Raw genomic sequence first — 23352 nt, 5'->3', positions numbered from 1 at the left:
TCTCTTTCTGAGTTAGCACAATGATATGTCCTGAATTTTGTATTGATCCAAACTCTTGCATATCTGACTGAAAGGGCTTTAAACTTTGTATACATATGATATCTGTCTTGGTAGATGGAGTGTGTGTGTGTGTGTGTGTGTGTGTGTGTGTGTGTGTGTGTATGTTTTCCTCCAAATCCTTCTTTCATTCTATCTATCTATCCCATCCATCCATCCATCCATCTATCTATGTATCTATCAATCATCTATCTATTCCATCCATCCATCCATCCATCCATGTATCTATGTATCTATCAATCATCTATCTATCTATCCCATTCATCCATCCATCCATCTATCTATCTATGTATCTATCAATCATCTATCTATTCTATCTATCTATCTATCTATCTATCTATCTATCTATGTATCTATTTATCCCATCTATCTATCTATCTATCTATCCACACATATATAATCCATCCACCAAGATAGATATCATACATTCAACCAATGTAGAAAGAAGACTAGAGAGAGAGAAATCTCTAGAATTTAAGAGGAGACAAATTCCAGGAAAAGAGTCATAGTCTCAGGAGTCTGTTATATACAAATGCATAAAATAAGTGTAACTAGCAGGATGAATGAAATATCTTAATGCAAAAAGGCAAACTTAGCCTCACTGATGTTCCTGAGCCTTGATGGGATGAGATCTCTGTCTGGAATATGGCTCACCAAAGATCCTTCTTATTTAGAAGCCAGAGGATAGACTCATAAAGAGGAGGAACATATTAAGAAGCCATATTCATGTAAGAGAATCCAGGAAACAGAGCGGGGAAATATGACACAGGGCAATCATGTGGAGATCAATAGAAGCAGACCCAGAATATTGTAATTTCACATCATTTGGATAGAAGGAGGAAGAAGTATTTGGGGAAATGGTCACATGGAAGCATGATATAGTAGAAGAAAAGCAGGGGTGTAGTGGTAAATGTTTAACAACCAGCTCTTTAGGGGGCTGGAAATATATGCAGGATCCTCTTTTGTGTTTAATCTGCATTATGAATATTTTATCCAGCTTTTTATTAAATCTAGATAATCAACAAAGCAATACATCAAACCCAGATTTGTATTGTTTGTGGATTTCTGAGGTGCAAACACTGAAAATTTAATAATCAGCTCTTTTGCACACTACTGAGTAGAGGACTTGAATGATCTAGAAATCTGCTGGACCTTTTTCTTTCTTGTTGTCAGCAGAAGAGAACAGATCAAAATTTCTTGGTTTAAATTGAGTGATAATTTTGTTCTTTAAAAGATGAAAGAACCAAGCCTGGAATAATCTTTCTTGTACTCAGTTCCCACTGAAGAAAGAACTGATTTCTGGGATATAAAGACTAGGAATTTTATGTCATAGGGAGTGACCACTCCATCTTAGAATTTTTATAGAGGAGAGGAAAGCTATGATCTGGATTAGATCATTCAAACACTAGATTTCAAAAGGATCAGAGAAAGGATAGATAGGTTTCTGCGGACTAAAGTCTGAGAGAGGGAGGGATTCCCAGAAGAATGACAAGCTCTCAACAATGAAGTTGTACCTTTTTTCCCTTTCCCTTTAAATCTGTCTTTCAAGGAATGGCACACTGGGGACGTCATATTTTAGAAATGAAAGTGGTGAAAGAATGAAAGGTATCCATAAAAATAAGATATGTGTGTGTGTGTGTGTAGTGTGTTAAAGAAACAGGAATATGTTTAATAATACCTATGACAGCAGATAACATTTATATAATGTTTGCACAGAACTTTATATGTAATCTCATTTGATCTTGTCAACAACTCTGGGACATGGGTGCTATTATTTCCCCCATCTGAGGAAACAGTCTGAGAATAGTTAAGTGACCTGATCAAGGATTTGCAAAACTAGTAATTGACAGACTTCAAACTCAGGGTTGATTCCAAGTCAATTTCCTACTGAAACAAATCAGAATCCAAATTTTACTTTTATTTTTGTTTTTGTTTTCTCAATAGTATTTTATTTTTATAAATACATATAAAAACAGTTTTCAACTTTTATTTTTGTAAAACTTGGTGTTCTAATTTTTTCTCTCTCCATCCTTTATTCCCCCTTCCCCAAAACAGCAAGCAATCTGACATAGCTTAGATGTGTGCCATCTCTTTAAACACATTTCCATGGCAGATTTTACTTTTAAAAGAAAAGTGGAGTTCTTGAAAATGAAAAGCAAAACATTTCCAATGAGGAGAAAAGGGTGAGGTTATTTAAAAAGGCTACTTGGGTATGCAAAGAATTCGCTGACCAATTTAGACATTAATAATATACAGAAGGCAAACCTGAGGGCAGATAACAGAAACTGAATATAAAAAGCATGGCTCGAATTTGTAAGAGTAATGTTAGGACTGGGAAAACTTATCTGGTTAGAAAAGTCAAGGATGATAAAAGATTTCTTGGTTTTTTTTTGAAAGGCTACAATGAGGAAAAGAAGAGGATAAAACAAGAAAATGGGCCATTTCTCCAGAGGGGATGGAGTGCAAGTGATGATGGAGAGAAGTAAAACTTCCAAATGTTTAAATTGTTTTTGCTTTCTTTCTTCCAATAAATTATTTTTTTTATTCCAATGAATTGAGAGAGATATAATTGCTGAGACACTCATTCAAAAATCATGGAGAAATGGAAAGGAACCACAAGATTAGAGAAAATAAAATGATTAATTTCATAAAAAAGAAGAAAAGAGGTTTATTTCTAGAAGAATTCTAGGCCATACAATTAGAGGGATGATTAATGGATATCTAGAAAAGGAGGCAGTCAGAATGACCTTGTTAAGAAAGATCACGCGATATCTATTTTCCGTTTTTCAAAGATTTACTAGGCTTGTGGATCACGGGAATGCCATAAAATTTACCAAGATTTTATCAAAACAGTTAAAGTTTCATGTTATTCTTACGGAAAGATGAAGCAAGTGGACTAAGTGATAGTACAACTAAATTGGATCAAAACTGAATAAATGGCTCAAGTCAAGGGGTGATCATTAATGATTAGATATGCTAATGATGTGAAAAATCTCCAATGCAGTGCCCCCATTATCTGTTTTTAACCCATTGCTGCTCATCATTTTTAATCACTTGGATGGTACAGTTTTCAAATTGGCAGTGACACAAAATAGAGCTTGTGCTGGATGACATAATCGGGAGCCAGAAAGATTTAGATAAGCTGGAATGTTGGACTGAATTGAACGTAATAAAATTTAATAGGAGGAAAATAAAAAAAAAAGTCTTATACTTGGGTTCAAAAACATCAAATCTACAAATACAAGATTGGAAAGATCAAACTAGAAAACAGTGTTGCTGAGGTTTTTTTTTTTTAATGATATGAAGGGTCTTAGTGGGCCACAAGCTCAGTATAGATCAATTGTGTATTATGAGAGCAAAGAGATAATTCAGTCTTAGGCCAGCTCTAGAGAAGAAGAACATTTGGGAATGTGTGCTCTGCCCTAGCAAAACCATTTCTGGATTATTGTGATTAGTTCTGGGGGTACATATTGGGAGGAATTGAGAAGATAAGGGACAACCAGAGGAGTAACATTAAGATGGTGAAGGGTCTTGGGAATATCTTACAAGTTTGGGTCAAAGGAACTACATGTGTTTAGCACTGAGAAGTCTTAGAAGGGATGTGAGAAGCATATGCATTTTTTCTCAAATGCTTCAAAGAAGAGGTTTTAACCTTGTTCAGCTTGACCCCTGAGATGAGCCAATGGGCAGAAGAGGCAAAGGTCAGGAAAAAGTCCCAACAATGAGAGCCGTGCTCAGGTGGGATGTGCTACTTGAAAGGCCCTGGATTCCCCTTCCCAAGAGGGCTACAGGTGACCACTTCTCAGGCGTAATGGAGGGGAGTTCTTGGCTTGGTAGAGTTGGATCGGACAGTTCTGAGGATCTTTCTCACTTGGGGATTCTGGGAATCTCTAACTAGAACATTTACCTTAGCATCTTTGGAGGAGGTGGGACAGGGATGGGGGGGTGGGGTCATAGATGCCAAACAGTAGGGAAGCAAAACCAGGGGACCCAAACTGGCTGAACCAAAGCCAGGATAATATGGGACATTTTCCTCCACAAGTAGAGAAACTGAGGCTCAGAGAGAGAGAGAGAGAGAGAGAGAGAGAGAGAGAGAGACTCACTTGCTTTGGATCACATAGCTGGTATGTCAGTAAGAATTCAAACCCAGGAGTTGGGCCATTTATTTCTTAGCCTCTTGCCTAATTACCCAAGGGCAATGAACAGCTCCTTCCTATGAGTTCAGTCTTCTTATACTCCTATTCTCCCCACAACAAACCAGTCACAGGGGCTTACTTATTTCTTTTGGAGGAGCCTCCATCTCCCACTTCCACACCTTTGGGTATTCAGCCTGGGATCCCTGACTCCCTTCGCGTCTCAGTTTAAACACCACTCTCTACAGAAGGCCTTTCTCAGTCTCCCTGGTTGGTATCATTTTCTCCTGTAAGATTGTCCTCCATCTTCTCTGTAGGTATCTTTTACGTACCCATTTATCTATATCTTGTTTCTCTTAGAATATAAGCTTCCTGATGAGTGCGACTGTATTTTTGCTTTGTCTTTATATCAGCGGTGCTCAGCATTGGGCCTGGTACAGAGTCAGTGTTTAATAAATGCTTGTTGATCGATTGATTGGTTGGGACTCTTTTTCATTTCCAAGATGGAAGGTATAACCTCAGAAAAAGATGGAGCTCAACATATGGCGGTGCCCTTGGAGCAGAAGACTATTATAGTCCTAACCTAGCATGGCGTAATCCTCCCCTTGCCTTCCACTAGCCTCAAAGTTCTCTTCCTTCGACAACCGAAATCTGTAGGCCAGAAATCAGTGGTTTCTAAAACTGAACTTCTCCCTTTCCTCCTTCAGACCTGCATCCTTCTACAGAAGCCGATCATCTTCCTGGTCTCCTAACCTTGAAGCTTTGGAGTCATCTTCCCATCTCTCTTTCTCCACACCCAGGCAATAATCTTTTTGAAATCTAGCCTCTCCTATCCATGGATCCTGCAACAGTCTTAGCTTAGGATCCCAACTCTGCTTGTCTAGACTATTTTAATAGCCTTGGAATTAGTCTCATTGCCTTGCTTTCCCCTCCCTAGTTTACCTTGTACGTGACTGCCTGAGTAAGCTTCCCAAAGCACTACCATAGTGCTCCAAAAAACTTCCACTGGTCCCTATGAACTGCTGAATAAAGCAGAAACTCCTAATTAAAGCCATTCACCATCCGACTCCAAATGACTTTTCCAAGTTCATTCCGTGCTATTTATTTCTTTTCACACACCAGCCAAACTGATATTGGTATAATTAGAGAATTCATTAAAAGGTGGGAAATGGAGTTGAATTGCTCCCCTTTGAATGGAAGAGTGAGGCTGGGGGATGTCACCAGCTCCATCCAAGTGGGATCTGGCATTTCTAGATCATTTTGGTCCTCGCAGTTCCCTCACCTTCCCCGGGGCTACAGAGTATGCTCTCCTTCCATTATTACTCTGTCCTGTCCCCCTTTCTTTACCTTTGGCCCCATTTCATCTCCTAGTATTTGTCCTTTCTATACAATTTGTGGAGGTGGCGGTGTCTGATAAGACCTGAACTAGTGATCCCAACCTCCAGTTTGTAGCCCTACCGTGTGGCTGACAAGTCGTTCAACCTCTGTGCTTTTCAGTTTGCCAATCTGTGAAATGGAATGCCAATATTTGCCTCATCTACCGCCTGCATCCATGAGCATCTGATGAGACAACAGAGATAAAAAGGGTTTTGAAAGGTATCAAAGCTATGACCGAAGTCATTAAACCCTACAGCTCCTTCTCATTTTGTAGCTTGAGTCCCAGTCCTGCTGCTGCTGACAATATCATCTTCTAGCCCTATTTTGGAGAAATCATCTACCCAAAGGAGTGACTATTTATCACTCGCTAGATACCGAGAGAGCCGTCCACCTCCAGGCTGAGGTCGGGGCGTTTCTGAGACCCATGGTCCTCTGCCATGGCTGATGCATGGACTGGAAACTGCTGCAACTTGGAAAGAGACCTCAGAGACCTTCTAGGTCAAGCAGGAAACTGAGGCCCTGGGCTGGTAACTGATCTGCTCTAAGTCACACAGGTGATAAGTTTCTGAGGCAAAAGCTGCATTTTTGCCAGGTCTCTTCCCTTATTATGGGACTCAAGCCCAAACTTTGGACCAAAGTTCTTCCCACTGTCCCCTCTCCCCACTGTGCAGCCTGCTTGGGCACGGTGCCATCCCATAGGAAAAAACATCCGGGGCATCACAGGAAAGGAATGGAACACACATACTTACTGGAGACTGTTCTCTCAGACGAAAGCTCCTCCCTCCAAGCCGCATCTGGGCACCGTTTGCCCGGGCTCTCCTCTTGACCGACACCACCCTTCACCTTCTTTGGGGGCCTTGGCAGCCAGGTGGCATCTGACTGGGGGTTGGGACCAAAACCTGCCCGTGGGAAGGAATCTCCCTGCCCCCATCAGCTCCCTGCCAGCCTGGGCGCCACGGGATTGCCATGATGCCCACGCAGAGCGGGACCATTAGTTTCAGATGGAACATCTCTGGGCTGGCAGTGACAGGGAAGGAAACGAGAATTCACATGGACTCATAAATTTTCCAAGAGCCAACATCCTGCCTGCCGAGGGATCCAGGAAAAGCACTCTGACAACTGGCTAAACATTTGTGTTGGCACTCTCCGATCCATGGCACATTTGCTAGGGTCTGAGGCAATTCCAACAGCTGGCTCTGGCCAGCGGCGCGGGGCTGTTTTTTCAGTGTTTGGGGGAATGGGGGCTTAGGAGGGTAACGCAAGGAGAATGGACGGCCAGCGGAGAGCATTAGGGGCAGGTGTCCAAAACACTCCTAAATCACTCAGTTTGTAACAAAAAACATGGGTCTGTGTAACTCCCTCCATCTGCCAGGGTGTCTTCTCTCCCCTCTGCCTCAGAGCAAGGTGAACCGCGCCTGTGCTCTGAGTAACCCAATGCCAGAGGGTGAGATCACCCCAGGGGCACGAGCCCTGGTCCCGGTTCAGACAAGTGGGGTTTTGGAAGGGAACCAAAAGAGCCCAGATTCCATGGAGCCCCGAGTGAAATTCCACACCCTCCCTCCCCAATTCCTGCCCCAGACCCACGCAACATCAAATGCTGCAAGCAACTAAGAGAGTAGGCAGATGTCCTCATGGAAACATGATCTATTTGGGCTCAGCTCCAGGACTTTGCCAATGCCATTTTCCTTTCTTCTCTCCTCTCTCTCTAGGTGAGTCTTATCCATCTTCTGAAGTCCCCTAAAGCCACAGCTCCTCCATGAGGAGAGCCGGAAGAGCACTCCGAAGCCATCTAGTCCAAAGCCCTCTTTTTATAGATAAGAAACTGAGGCACAAAGGTTACACAGATAGGAGTAATAGAGCCCGAATCCAACTATAAATCCACCCCCTTCCCATTGTCCTTCACCTCCCCACTTTTTAAAATTTTATTTTCCAAATACACGTAAAGATAGTGTTCAACATTCGTTTTCATAAGACTTTGTGTTCCAGATTTTTCTTACTTCTCCTTTCCCCAAGACAACAAGCAATCTGATATAAGTTAAATATATCTCCCCGTGTCTTTCAAATCCTACAGCCACAGTTACCCCACATTGCCTTGATCAAATGACCAAAACCCTCTGAGGACTTTAATGTGTTATACATGTTCTTCTTTTTGTTGTTTGTTTTTATTTTTGTTATTATTATTGCTCACATTGTTTAACGGTTTCATGAGTGCAGTCCCTTTTCTCATTTTTCTCCACAGCTGCCAGAGTAATATTTCATCTCAGAATTAGGATGGAGGGATATCATATTAACAAATTGACATTTGTGAATGCAATGAAATATTATTTTCCCTGAACTTTTCCTTGCCGTATCTCTTTGGCCGAGGCACAGAACACCTGCAACTCAGGAATTCTGGGTGTTTTATTTCTCTTACCTTTCAGGATGGTCGCTTCATCTTTTTAAATTCACTTCAATGTGAACGGTCGGCCACTCTCCCTCTGCATCTCTGGTCATATGGACGCATCTTTCTCCCCAGGATGTTCTTCTCACTTTCTTAGCTCCCTGACCTCTCCTGTACCAGCTCATGTCCCACCACCAGCCTCCTCTTAGGTCCTATAGTACTCATGATCTACACTCCTTATTTGGCTCTGAATCTAGCAACAGATGTTTATTAAGCGCCTCCTGTATCAGGCCTGAGATCACACATTGCTGCTGCTTTTCACATCACTGGGGCATATTCTTCTTTCACTTTGGTCTCCCCAGCCAGATCGTTGGAGGAACGGAGGCTACCTTAAACTATGTCCCCTTGCATACTCGTGACATATTTCCATACTTTGGTTGATCTGTGATCTCATCAATGTAGGCATTTCATTAACTGGTGCATTTAAACCCTTCATCTATCAGTTAACTTCAGAAAACTGCCCAAGGGGCCAAAAAAGGTGGGGCTTTGGGCTGAGAATGCAGATAAATGACTAGTATCCCAGAGGCCAGGAAAGAGAGAACAGACCATTCGCCAAAGCACCTCAAAGCCCCTCATATTACAAATGAGGAAACTCAAGCCCAGGGAATCGAAGGTCTTGCCCAGGTTCCATTGCTAATAAGTGGCTTTCTTTGAAGAGAAGGGATCTAGTGTTTTACCCACCTCCGAGAAGAATACAGACAGGATGACCAGGCTGATCCAGTGACTGACTCCAGCAAACTGGGAGGAATTTGAAACTGCAAGGAACACGGTACAAGAAAAGCCAGGCTTAGGACCAAGGAGTTAAGTGCATAAGGAGGGGGTAGTTAGAATGTAATTAGGGAGCCTGGAATCAGGGCCAGCTCTAGGGAGTGCAGGGAAAAATCCCCTGTGGGTGTATCCTAGGAATATAGTGTCACTGAAGTCAACAGATAGAAAATCTCAAAGATGATCATGAAGAGAAATGTAGGCACAAGCTGAGGGGATGTGTGTGTGTGTGTGTGTGTGTGTGTGTGTGTGTGAATGTGTGTATGTGTGTGTGAGTGTGTATGAGTGAATGTGTATGTATGTGAGTGTGTGTGTATATGTGTATGTTTGTGAGTGTGTGAGTGAATGTGTGTGTAAGTGTGTGTATGTGTGTGAGTGTGTGTGTGTGTGTATGTGTGTGAGTGTGTATGTGTGTGTGTCTGTGCAGGGTAGGGAAAGAAAGACAAACAATTCCAACCCTTTCCCTCAAGGCCAATGGAAGGCTTTAAGAGTTAACTTTGGGAAGATGCTCTCCCCACCTTGGATTTGTTTAAGCATCTGAAAATGGGACCATTATAACCACCAGACTTGGAAGCAGAAGAGCTGGATTTAAATCCCAACTCTATGACTTACCGACTATGTGATCTTAAGTAAATCAGTTCATGTGCTGAGAACTCAGTTTCCTCATTTGTAAAGGGAAAGTCCCTTTCAACACCAATGTTCTATGAATCCCCTAGTCACAGCCTAAGGGTAGCAGGTATATTCACAGTTCACTTTGACCTGGATGGGGACTTGCCTCTTATTAGCTACGTGGCCTCCTTAGTGGTCTTACTCATACTCAGCCTCTCCCCTCTCCAAGCTGTCTTTCACACATTCCCGTGTCACTTGCCTTGGGGATAAAATCATTCCCGTGTTAAGGCTCATTACTATCTGACTAGAGCCTATTTTTCCATTATCCCTCTGTGATGTCCCAGCAAAAATGGCCTCGTCATTGTTACTTAAACATGGCGCTATTTCCTGCCTTCTTTGCCCAGGCTCCATTCCTAGAACATTGTCCCTCTTCACCTTCACTACTACAAATACCTAGTTCCTTTTAGAGATCAGCACAAGGGTTAAATTCTTGAAAGAGGTCATTGCCAGCTGGATATGGGGGCGCTTCCTATAGTTCCTGCTGCTGGGGAGGCTGAGGCTGGGGGATTGCTTGAATTTGAGAGCTTGAGTTGCAGAGATGACCTAAAGCACTAACGGGGGAGTCCCCCAGGAGCAGGGGCCATTGGGCAGCTCAGCCACAAAGACAAACCTTCCCACGTCAGAAACAGCAAGTCAAAGAACCAACGAGCTGTGGGACTGTGCTCATGAATGTCTGCCATGTTTTTAGTCTGGGCAAGACGGGGAGACCTAGTCTCCAAAAGAAAAGAGTTGTCTTTTCGACTCCCTTAATTATTAACCCCCCTTCATTGTACATTTATTTTAAATTATCCTATATTTACCTGTCTGTGGACATCCTGCACCCCTCGCTAGAATGTAAGCTCCATAAGGGCAGAAATGTATCATTTTTGGATTTAAAATCTACCGCAAGGTCTTTTTTGATTAATGTGTTGACTTTTGACCAGCTTCTTTCTCTCTTTGGGTCAGCTTCCTCATGTTCAAAAAATTAGGTGTGACATTCTTGGGAAGTCTAAGGACGTTTTTGGTCCTGACACTTGGTGACTCATGTCTAATGGCTGTTTCCCTTAGTCACTGCCCAGAGTCAGGCGCCTCCTCTCCCCTACGCTCTCCAAGGTGCTGGCCTTGGGGGATTTCTTGTCTCCCTGCAAGGGCCTTGACACGGAAGACCTGCCAAGAAAGCCTCGATACGTCTGGAGGGATGGCTGGGTTCAGTGACTCGCTGGGGACCTCGCACGAACCGCTGTCAGTGATAGAGCATGGGGATCTCAGTGGGCATCTTGCCCAATCCTTTCTTCTTATAGAAGAGGGAACAGAGACTCAGGAAGGTTATATGATTTACCCAAAGTCACAGAGGTGGGATTTGAGAACTCAGATCCTTTTTTATAAGCCCTGATTGTCAGAACTAGGGAGATTCAGGTAGAGGAGTGACCTTGGAGGGGGACTCCATTACTTCTCAGGTCACCAGCATCACATCCTGAGAGCTATCCTACATCTACCCTATTGGGACAGGAGGAGAGCCTAGCCATTTAGCCCCCTCATTCCTGTTCCAGATCAGCAGCTGAGTATATATAAATATTTCTAAGTCATGAAAAGCCCAGAGTGGGGGCTCCACTGAGAGGGAAGGCTGGACCTCCCAGGGGGCAGCATAATGAATCTGGGCAACTGGTGGTGAAAAAGGGAGAGGGGAATAAGGTACCAAAAGGGACAGCCATAGGATTTGGAGCCAGAAGGGACTTTGGAACCATCTCATGCAACTCTTCATCTGCCAGGAGGGGAAACTGAGACTTAGAGAAAGTGCCTTGCTCAAGCTCACACAGGGAGTTTTAACTAAATTTGTGATCTTATCAAGGTAGGGACTCCCAGGTGAGGAAGCACCTTCTATCAATACACAGATTTATAATTTAAAAGACTAATCTATAGCACTGAGAAACTAAGAGTCACAACCAGCTCATAGCAGAGGCAACACTTAAATGTCTTCCTAAGCTCTGAGGTTGGCTCTTCTGCTTCTATTATAACCCCTTTTTAAAGATGGGAAAATTGAGGTTCTCTGAATATTAAGTGAGTTGCCCAGGGTCCCACGGCTAATATGTATCAGAATCCTGGGCTTGCTTACTCATTGTGTCACCCACTCTCTAGTAACAATAATGGATCTCATTTCAATAGCTCTTTAAGGTTTATAGAAGACACCCCTAAAAGAGCCTTCACTGCATGAGGAGGCTTATTTTTCCATCGAGGGCCAGAGAGGGGAAGGGACTTTCTGAAAGTTATATTGGCCTCTTTGTTGTCCTTTACATGCGATGCTCTGGCTCTGATTCTGGGCATCTTCCCTGGCTGTCCCTAGTGGCTGGAATCCTCCTTCTCATCTGTGCCTCGAGGCTCCCTTTAGATGTCAGCTAAACATCTTCTGCAGGAAGCCTCCCCAGCCCCTGTCAATGCTGTTGCCTCCCTCTGTGATTGCCTCCAAGTTCTCCTGCTGGATCCGGCTGGTTCTTTGCTTTTGTATGTTGCCTACTCCTGACCCCTCCCACCATCAGACTGTGAACTCCTTTTTTGTGTCCCCAGTGCTTAGCAGCATCATTGCCTGTTGACCTGACATAGAGTCCGGTGGCTCCAAGCTGACTGTATGCAAGGCTATTTTTAATACCAGAAGAGTTGGGGAGTGAGAACCCTGGGAAAGGGGAAGGGAAAGGAATAAGCATTTTCATATAGCAATACTCTGTGCCAGGTGCTATACTAAGTGCTTTACAATTATTATCCAATTTGACCCTCACAACAAACCCTGCCTGGGGTTTGTGCTGTTTTGTTATTATTCTCATTTTACAATTGAGGAAATCGAGGCAAACAGAGGTTAATGACTTGCCCAAGATCACATAACTAGTAAGTGTCTGAGGTGGGATTTAAAATCAGGTCTTAACTAGACCAGAGCTCTAAGGTCTGTTCTAGTTCTCTCACAGGGAGAGCAAGTACCATGTCACTAGACAAGTGACAGGGAGAGGACTTGGCTTTGTGGGTACATTCCTTCTGGGCCACTGGCTTTAGAAGATTGCCCCTCAAACTGGTCTGGTTCCTCTGGACCTGAAACCACTTGGGGTCAGGGGAAAGTGCTCCAGGGAGCCCAGCATCTGTGTGATTTGGAAAGGACTGGAGGAAGACTGAGAACATAAAACTCTCTCCGTCCGTTGTTCCTCAAATGAATTCCTGGGCCGTTTTTTATTTTATTTTATTTTATTTTACGGCTCGTTTGAGAAGCGCCATAAATCTCTGGCCATCCATTTTATGGAATTTAAGATGCCTTTTATGAGCTGCCATTGGATCTCCCACCAAAACCAATCTCCTGGATACTTAATTTTAAGCAAAATCCCAGTCCGTGTCTGCTGGTTTCTTAGCCCTACCCAGTGGTTCGGTTACAAGCCGAAGCGGCGAGGGACCGATGGAGAATTCACGGCATGGAACCAGAGTCTCTGTTATGATTAAATCGCATAAAAATCAGACAGTGTGGATGAGGGGGAGGGCGGGAGGGAGAGAAAATAAAACGTGCTCTAATTCAAGACAGGTTGGCTGAGTATAAAGCCAATGTCTGTCAACCCCATGCTGGAGAAATACTTTCACTGGGACCCAGGGATCAGGCACATTAACGTCAGATGAGTTTGTCCGATACAGAAAGTTGGTCTGTTCTGACAAGCATCCTTTGTTAGAAAGGGCTTCTCTAGTGGACGGTTCGAGGGTCCCAAAGATCAGAGAATCAGAGCTGAAGAGGACAGGACTGGGGGTCCAAAATCCTCATTTGATATCTGGGGAAACTGAGGACTTGAAACTTGCCTGGGTTGACACATCCATTAAGTCAGTGGTCCTCAAAGTGTAGTCCAAAGGATTGTTGGGATCTCTGAAACCCTTTCAGAGGGTCTACAAATTCAAAATTATTTTTTTATTTCTAATATAGTAAAGAGCTATAAATATAACCCGTGTGAACAAAAACTCTTTGAACAGATAGATAGTTTTTTTTTTTTTTTTTTTTAACAATGTGAAGATACTGAGAACAAAAGTTTGAGAACCACTGCATTAAGGGACAAAACTGAGATTTGGACAAAGGGTCAGTTTGCAGCCATAATATCCTGGGTCAAGACAGACCAGTTCTCTTCAGCCCACTGATCAAGCAGAAAGCAGAGGACGTCTTTGCTTCCATGGAAGGAACTCTGGGAGCGACCTTTGCATTGAGCTGAATTAGAAGTGAAGAAGTGAAAGCAACTTTTCCATTTATCTGCTTATATTTCCTTGTTTCCCTCATGAGCCTCATGCTCTTTCTTGGAGGAAGGCACAATGAGCCAGATACAGTGAATAGAACGCTGGATCTGAAGTCGGAAGATCTGAGTTCGAATCTCATCTCAAATATGATGTATGCAATCCTGGGCAAGTCATTAACCTTGTCTGCCTCAGTTTCCCCATCTTTAAAAAAGGGATAATAATAGCACCTGCCTCACAGATTTGTTGGGAGGAATAAAAGAATTAACATATGAGAAGTGCTTTGCAAATCTCAAAATACTACATGATTGACAGCTGTTAAGCATGTGGGGATGGTGACAGGTAGAGAAGAAGAGGGACAGCAAAGATTTTTGAACAGCAGATCTTTAAACTCTGTGAGGGGTTCGGGAGCGCCAGGAGGCTGGGGACCCTCTCTTCTGATGGAGGAAGGCTGTGAAGAAGGAAAGGAGACTCACCTGGAACAATTTTAAAAGTACATTTTCTATGTAGGGGCCCCAAGTTTTTCCTGATGAAGAGTTTCTTCGATTTGTTTACATTCAGGAGAGGGGACTGTGTGTACAAGTTATTGAGGGGATCACAGAATTAGATTTAGAGCAGAGAGAACCTGGCAGAACTCATCTGGTTCAATCCTCTCGCTTTTCAAATGAGGAAAGTGAGTGACTTGTTCCCCGGGCAGTAAGCGTGTGACCTGGAATTAGAATCCAGGGCTCTCTGCCTCCAGGTCCAGCTTCCTTTCTACCCATGGCCCCTGCCCCACTGCAGGGGAGGAGAAAATGGCCCCTGGTCAGATCTGCTCCCGTGACCAGGAGAACCACAGGATGGGCCAGGCTGTCCCTGACTGGTTTGGAGCTCTCCCAAGGAAGGCACAAGTCCCGCCCACAGGGGTGTGCTGTCACTGGCAAGCATTCCTAGGATATAGCAGTAAAGACAGACGTGTATCTACACACTCTCATACTCACACTCACACTCACACACACACTCACGCACACACTCTCACACACTCTCTCACACTCACACTCTCTCTCTCACATCACACTCACACTCACACACACTCACACACACACTCTCACACTCACACTCTCTCTCACACCACACTCACACTCACACACACACTCTCACACACACTCTCACACTCACACACACTCACACTCACATACACACTCATTCTCACACATTCCCTCCTCCCCTCCCACCTTGCTACTCACACTGGAGAGCCTTTATGTCTATCAGCAGTTCCAGCGTCAGCAGGATCACCACCAGGATGACACAGGCTATCAGGAAGCTGTTGAGACTGGCGCTCAGGAGGAACACCTGCCACACGGAAGCCCGCCTTCCGCAGCACGGCTTCAGCCAGTTGGACCTGGGGGACAGAGCGGGAGGATGGGAGAGGAGGAGCCGGGCACCCCCACCAAAGACCCGCCAGGGCTCCCGCCTTGGGGTCGTCACCGCCTCCCTGGATGGCCTCAAGCTGCACTCCTGTCCTCCATGGGTTAAACACGGGCAACCTGCCTGAACTGATGCAAGACAAAGCAAAGAGATGATTATGATAAACATGGAGCGAAAAGAATGCTAAGAGAGTGACCGTGATGAACGGACCTTCCTCCTTCCAGCGGAGAGGTGGGGGACTGTGGGAGCCAAATGTCGCATACATTGTCAGAGACAGACACCATGTTGATTATCCCTGATGAGCTGTTTTTATTTGTTACAAGTGAGAGGCTCAATGCTGATGTAAGAAAAGCTTATGGGCAGAAATGATGTAAAAACAGGAGGCAATAAAACACATGATAAATTTAGGCTAATTTTTTTTGTCCTGTGTTAGGTCCTATATGTACCTTTCTCAGAAGGTTTATTTGCTCTGAGTATTCTTTATGGTGCCAGGATTTGATGGGAAGTCAAGTCTCTGTTATACAGATTTGCTACGTGTGTGAATATCTATTAACATATACATACGTATGTGTGTTTATATACACATGTATATTCAGTCCTTTTTAAGGTATTAGGAGTAAGAGCTCTACTTGAATTTAACATTATTTTCCCTACACTAATAATAATAATTGTATATGTATGTATACACACACATATATGTGTAAATGATTTATTTTTGTGGCAGGAGTGTGGGAAGATAAATAGAATTCTGTCCCTGTTTCAATTCTTTGTCTGAGGAGAGCAGGAAAACCAACATCTAATTCCAATTTCCTGCTTTCCTCTTAGGAAGGAATCAAAGTCTCCGTAGGAGAAGGGTGGGCAGAAGAAATTCTAGGGATGCTTATTTAGGTCTCCCTCTGAGCTGGATTTTAGCAGCTAGATGGTGCAGTGGAGAGAGCACCAGGCCTGGAGTCAAGTCAACTGTGACCTCAGACCCTTACTAGCTGTGTGACGCTGGGCAAATCATTCTACCCTGTTTTCTCATCTGTAAAATGAGCTGGAGAAAGAAATGGCAAATGCTCCAGTGTTTTTGCCAAGAAAACCCAAATGGGGTTCAGGACAACTGAAGTGAATGAACAACAAATGAACTGGACCTAAACACAACTGTGTGGACAGACATCGCCTCCTTCACACACCCATAAAAACCATCCCATCTCTTGGATCGGGGCCTTGCTGGACTGTCTCCCATGCCCAGAATGTAGACCTTTCTTGCATCGATTCCTGCCTGCTTTCTTGCAAGGGGCGGGTGCCGATCTTCCCAGTATCTGATTGTCGTCTTTCAGCAGCTCCAGATACCACGTTCCACAAGAAGTGTTTCCCCACCCATTAATGCTACTGCCTTTACTCTGATTTATCTCTGATTACTCTGATTTATCTGATGACATCTCAAATTTATCCCGCATCTATCTTTTCTCAGTAGTAGTTTATTTTCCTAAATACATGAAAAGATAGTTTTCAACATTTATTCTTGCAAGACTTTGTGTTCCAAAATTTTCTTCCTCCTTCCCCTCCTCCCTCCCTGAGACAGCAAGCAATCTGATACAGGTTAAACATGTGCAATCCTTTAAACACGTTTCCTTATTTGTCATATTGCCTGCACACATTTTGTTTATGTGTTTACTCCTCTCATTAGAGTGGAAACTCCTGGCAGATAGGGACTATATTTTGTCTTCCTTTAGATCCCCAGTGCCTGGTACATAGAAGGTACTTAATAAATGCTTGTTGTCTTGACTTGTATTCAAAGATGATTAATAAGTGCTTGTTGTCTTGATTTGTGTTCAAAGGCCCCTTGGAGTTCTAACACCAGATACTGGGGGCCTTGATGCCGAGTGTGTGACTGTGAGATACAATACACACACATGGAACCTGATGAAATTGGGGGGGGGGGTGGAGAGGAAGTGAGCGATGTGACATGGAAACATTAAATGGCTTTAATCTCCAAGACCTAAAATGCATCTTAGAGATTGTTTGTTCCCGCCCCTTCATTTCACTGATAGGGAAACTGAGGCCGACAGGGGTCCAGTGACTTGCTCATGGTCAGACAATCATCAGAGACAGAATTTGAATCCAGAGGCCTTCCATCAGTGGCCTGTTTTAGACCAGGAAGGGACCAAGTAAAAGGGAGTGGATACCACAGACCTTCCAAAAGACACCCCCCTGGGGTGGGAATCCCTCAAGTGAAGGCTGGAAGCATTGGGGTAAAGAGCAGAGGAAGGAGGTAAAAAAGTCATACTGGAGAGCAAGGCTATTGCAGACCTTGACAGGCAGTGGACTCCTCATCACTAGAAATATTCAAACGGAGGGCCAGGTTTGGGATGGAGGGAATTCCTGTTGTTGTATTGTGTGGACTCCCTGGCTTCTAAAGTCCTTTTTCATGCTAGGATTTTGGAGGGACTCCCGGAGGAGTCCCTGGAGGCTGTGATCTGTTTAGGAGCTGAGTTCTAGTCTCAGATTTGTCACCAGGCAGTCTTGGGTTCAAATTCTGACTATTTAATTGAGTGGCTTTGGGCAAGCCTTAGGCCTCAGTTTTCTCAGATGGATAATGAAGAGATTGCACAAAATGATCTCCAGAGAAAAAGTTAATATTTCCAGGAATTGAGAGCTGGGTATGGAACACCCTATACCTTTCAAGGGCAGAGAAACAGGAGGTAACAAGAAGTGGGAAAGAGGGGGGGAAATCAAGATTGTTGAGTTCTAACTAATCTGGACCACGGCACTAACTCATTTGTTATCTCTGTGCCTCAGTTTCCCCATTTATAAAATGAGGGCATCTTATAATATGACCTCTCAGGTCTCCTCTATCTCTAAATCTTCAATTCTGTGGAGCCAGCAAGTCTCCCCATTTTACAGATGAAAAACTGATACCCAGAAAAGTTAAATGATTTGTCCATATACAGCTAATAAGTATTTGAAGCAGAATTTGAAGACTCAGTTCTCTCTTGATTCCAAGTCTAGCACTCCATCCACTGTGCCACATCCATGATCTCAACAAGTCAACAAGCACTTATTGACTACCTACTGTGTGCTTACTCTATGCCAGGCACTGAGAATACAAAGATAACCATGACTGAGTTCCTGCCCTCAGGGGGTTTACTTTCTATTGCTAAGCTTTTCCCAGCCCCTTGACTTCCTGAGCAGGCTGGTCAGGTACAAAAATGACAGATCTTTGGTTTGAACCCAAACTGATGGGAATCTACTCATTCCAAAGGAAAAGTGAGAGGGCCGTGGAACCCTCGTGGGGCTCCGAGGAACAGGACGGGACAGGACGACTTCACCCCAAAGCCCAGCCCAGTCATCCACAGGTAGGCTACTGGTCCAGAGAAGGCTGTACGTCATTTTTGTGTATTTCAAGGTCTCCTGATGTTTAAAAATACCTTTGGCTAAGATGACGCCTTGGTCCTTCTCTCTCCTGACTCATGCCTCCTTATCTCACCTACGTGTGTCTCTCCCTAACACTTGGGAGAGGACCCTCCTTCATCTACGTGACACTTCCTGCCTCAGAGGCCAGGCTCTCTCAGCCCCATTTCCTTCCTTCGCACATCCCGCCTCCCCTTCTCACATGGCCTCCTGGCTGCCTCAGCAATTTCTCCAGGAGATTTTCTTCCTCTCCGCTCTTCCCTCTGTCTGTTGACACATCCCTCATTCCTGGAAGGGCTGTTTAAGGCTCCCCTGGGGATGAAGCCTTTATTAAGTTACTGAGCCCCCCTCTCTCCATCCTACATCAAACCTAGTGGAATTGGCTGTGCCCCCTGGAACTGACAGCAGTTGATGGCCATCTGAAACCTCAGCCAGGTGCGTTCCCGAGGTGATAAATAAAGAGGAACAGGCAGACAAAGGCCATCTCCCTCCCCAGCAGGGTCATGCTTGGCTTACTGGCAGGCAGAAGGCTTCTTTTTTGTTGGTTTTTTTTGCCTCGACTCTCAGAGATGGGAACTCTGTGTATCTAGACAGATTGGGGAGAGCTTCCCAAAGTCACCTTAGTGAAAAGTTATTGACAAAGAATGTCAGAGCTGGGAGGAAATTTAGAACATAGAATAGTAGAGCTAAGAAGAATTTTAGACCAGAGAATGTCCAAACTGGAGGGACCTTAGGACAGAAAATGTCAAAACTAAAGGATACCTCAGACCACAGAATGCCAAAGATGGGAGGACCCTTAGAACAGAGAATGTCAGAGATGGGAGGGATTTTAGAACAAGAAATGTCAGAGCTGGAGGAGATCTTAGAACACAGAATGTCAGAACTGAAGGGGACTTAGAACATATGATGTCAGAACTGGAAGGGACCTTAGAACAGAGAATATTAGAGCTTAAAAGAACCTTAGACTAGAAGATATCAGAATTGGGAGGGCCCTTAGAACAGAGAATGTCAGAGCTGGGAGGGACCATAGATAGAAATTAGCCCACCCTTCCCATTTATATTTTTTACCTGAAAACCAGAAATTATATATATTAAGTCTTCTCAAGGAAAGCTTACCAGTTCATAAATAATTTATACAAAGTAAAGCATATGTATACATAAGCATAAATCACTCTCTCTTGATTTTTATATTGTATTTAAATGCATGATGATTTTTAAAATGTCACCTGTAAAAATTAGTCAGAATTAATACCAAATTAGAAGAAAGAAAATAGATGAGAAAACCTATCATGTGATTATCTTACTAACAACCCAATTCATTAAATATGCTATGCTAGGTGGTGCAGTGGATAGAGCGTTGGCCCTGGAGTCGGGAGAACCTGAATTTGAATTCTTAGATACTTCCCTGCTAAAAAATGTGATCCTGGTCAGGTCATTTAATCCCCTTTGCCTCTTTCCTCATCTGAAAATAAGTTGGAGAAGGAAATGGCAAACCACTCTAGTATTTTTGCCAAGAAAATCCCAAATGGAGGTCTTAAAGAGTCAAACATTATCAATTCTGAAACAAAGAATCAAACAATTGATTCTGAAAAATGAGGAATGGATAAAAGTAAAGACATTGACTCTGATGAACATCTTTCCACATAGAAGTTTAAACAATATAAAATAGTCACTACCAGACTGGGCCAAAAAGCCCAATAGCTTGGTCTCTCAGAGAGCAAATATTTTGCTCTTAAGCAGAAAGACACAACAACCTATGTTTAGAGTATAACTTCCCACTTATATACTTAGAATGTAAGTCCATATGGAAAATACTATGGAGGAAAATTGGAATAGAAACCGATGAGTAATGTTGCTTCACAAAATGGTAAAAAACAACAAAGGGAAGAGATATTCATTAATTAGAGGAATAACTGAATGAATTATGGATATAAATATAATGAAATATTACTGTGCTATAAGAAATGATGAAGGGAATGGATCTGGAAAAACTTGCAAAGATTTGTATGAACAAATGCAAAGGGATGTGAGCAAAACTAGGATAACAATTTATATAGGAGTGGCAATGTTGTAAAGACAATCTACTTTGGAAGCCTTAGTAACTCTGATCAATGCAAGACCAACTCTGATTCCAGACAGCTAATGAAGCAAACTGCTCACTTCTTAACGGGCTAGAGGTGCCAAATGAGACTGATATTTTTTGCATGAGATCAATATTTTGCTTTATTTTGTTTTAAATGCAATCTTTTTTTTCTAGAAGGAAAGGAATCAGAGGAGAAGAACAGAGGTTAGTGATAGTAATGTCAAAAAAAGAAAAAATTGAAGCTTTTTTTTAATGTACAGAAAAAAAGCAGAATGAAGTTTAGAAAAAGCCACAAAGAATGAAAGCTTTAAAACAATAGGTTGCATATTTATTATATACTAAAACCAAACAAAAACCTCCAGATTTCACATAATAAAAATATACTCGTCTCTTTTTCTATTTTTTTGTGTGTTCCTTTATGTTGGTATCTTTCAAGGTCAAAATAACTAAAAAGAACAAAAAGAGAAGAGCAGCTAAGGGGAAAATGAGGTGATTGAAAGCTTTCTGGAAGCATGAACTTTGCCACCTGGTACCTGGAGAATTTACAAGGACAACAAATAGACCTGAAGTGGAGCAGATTTGCCAGGATATTTCTAACAATATAATAGTGGAGCCGCCACCACATTGGATCTCTTAACACATCATTGTGTGATGAAATAAGAAAGTAGAAATAGATTAAAGAAAACTGAGCCAAAAAGCGCATCCAGACCCTAAAAAAAAAAATGTGCTAAAGATGAACGATTGAAAAGGCATTTGGGAATCCATTTCCAAGATAACTCAAAGAAGGAAGATTTCCCTGTCCCCATTAAAATCTTGAAAGAGTACTGAGCTTAGAGTCACAGAACACGATTTCAATCCCGGCTCTGTTGTTTGATATGACTTTAGGCATGCTATTTTATTTCTGGGGATTGTTTCCTTCTCTGTGAAATGAGGGGAATCAATGAGATGATCCCTCAGGCTTTGTCAAACTCTACAATCTGAGGAAAAGTTCATCAATGATTTTATTACATAAGAAGACTTCAGTAACTACAATCCTATATGCTAATTTCTCATCTCTATTAAAAGTTATGTGGTTTAATGTCAAAGAGAAATATTAATCATAAGAGTTAGATTGATGTTAGGCAAGTTATTGCTCACTTTAAGATGGAACACACCCAGATGCTGGGTGGGGGGGACAAACTATGGGTCAGTGCCAGTGCAGACTGAGCCAGCTTGCAGAGACTCATGAATGCTGACTCTTAACCTTTTTGAGTGTAAGTATTTACACTTCAAAACTGGCAAAAGCTACTAATGAAGGCTTATTATATTGTCCTTATGATTTCCTAGACTTCAAAGATGGAGTTCCTAGGGCAGATTAAACTGAAAAGAGTTTCTTATGTATAACCCCACCCCTAGAGAGCTGGTTATGGCCGGAGCCAAGGAGCAGTCTAGGAGCAATCGGACATATTTGTTCTCACTACAGGGAGGAGAGACAACTCATCTTCGAAGCAACTGTCTCCAATAATGCTAAACTCTTGGGCTATCTGTAGCCAATTTATTTAAAAATAAGAGGTATACCATATATTGGATTTAACATATTTCTACCATATTTAACATATATTGGACTACTTGCCATCTAGGGGAGGAAGTGGGTGAAGAGGGGAAATTAGAACACAAGGTTTTGCAGTGGTTAATGTTGAAGAATTATCCATGCACATGTTTTGAAAATAAAAAGCTTTAATAAAATAAAAAAGAGGCACACCAGCTTCCGGAACAGTGTTTCCTAAGCTGGCAAGCTGACAATGTGGAGTGGAGTCAAAGAATCAGAGGCACCTCTTCAAGGCAGAGAACTGAAAGCCATGGGACTGGCTTTCCCTGAGTATTCCTCCCTTTCTCTCTGTGTCTCGGAAGTTGTCATGCTTTGGGTTCTCAGTTTATGATAGTTTTAGGCAGAAAATCCCAAGGGCTGGGTAAAACTGAGTCTTCTACAAGGACAATGACACATTTATTCTCAATAACACCTTTTGAATCCTTCCCTGTTCTCTTAGATGGGCCTGTGCCAAAAGTCAGAGAACTCGGGCAATTGGGTCAGAAGGCCTTGAAAAGTCACATTAGCTTATGGAGCCAAGCCTCCCTCCCCAGCACAGGAACTTTAGAGAGCCTTGCCCAAGAGCAAATGAGGATTTGTATTTTGCTCTCTGATTTCCAAAGCCACTTGGACCATATTGAGTGAGCAAAGAGAAAGAGAAGGAGCAGATGGGGAGAGTGTGACCCATGTAGAGTAGGTGATGGTTGTCTTTCTGCCCTAGCCAAGTAATCATTATCTATGAGTAAAGCTCAGGCTACCTCCTAAAAGAAAAGGTACCGGACCTCTGAAAATGCCTGTTCATACTCCAGAGTAAATAATGTACTCTAAAAGAATTTTAGTGTGGAAACAGAGAAACGTGAGCTGAAGAGGCAAAATTGTCCAAAGTTGGAGGGTAGAAGGAGGAGGACCACCGAACACTTGGAGGTAATGGATAGGAAGCTGTTTGCAAGGAGGAAGCAGCTGCTTGTTCCCCAAGGAAAAAAGACGTAGATTCATAGGTGCCTTCATGTGAGAGAGAAGCAAAAATGAGAGGAAAAAGAAATGAACAATTGTGATGGATTGGAGATCTCTTGCAGGGGCAGCTATTTGTCAATGCGATAATGAAATTATGGGAATCTGCCATCTTCCTGGGGCAGGTATCCAAGGCAGAATGGAGAGCCTTGTCAAACCGGATGACCGCTGTCCACTTCTGCTGACACGCGGACACAAAGGATGCAACACAAAGTCAGGAAAGCATTGC

At 43.0% G+C, this 23352-nt stretch overlaps 1 protein-coding gene across 2 annotated transcripts in view; it reads right to left on the bottom strand.

The window, feature by feature from the left end:
- The window catches only part of TMEM266 (transmembrane protein 266), a 138600-nt gene that overhangs the window by 55069 nt on the left and 60179 nt on the right, over positions 1-23352 (bottom strand). For both annotated transcript variants that reach the window (XM_051982437.1, XM_051982438.1), the window contains exons 4-5: positions 14886-15040; positions 8689-8762 (exon numbers count right to left, since the gene is read on the bottom strand). In XM_051982437.1, coding sequence (XP_051838397.1) covers positions 8689-8762; positions 14886-15040 — 229 coding nt within the window. The remainder of the gene's footprint in view (positions 1-8688; positions 8763-14885; positions 15041-23352) is intronic.

Source organism: Antechinus flavipes, chromosome 2, assembly GCF_016432865.1.
Source record: "Antechinus flavipes isolate AdamAnt ecotype Samford, QLD, Australia chromosome 2, AdamAnt_v2, whole genome shotgun sequence".
Lineage (NCBI taxonomy): Eukaryota > Metazoa > Chordata > Mammalia > Dasyuromorphia > Dasyuridae > Antechinus > Antechinus flavipes.
The sequence above is the reverse complement of the archived record's forward strand: the minus strand, read 5'-3'. Positions and strand labels throughout refer to the sequence as shown.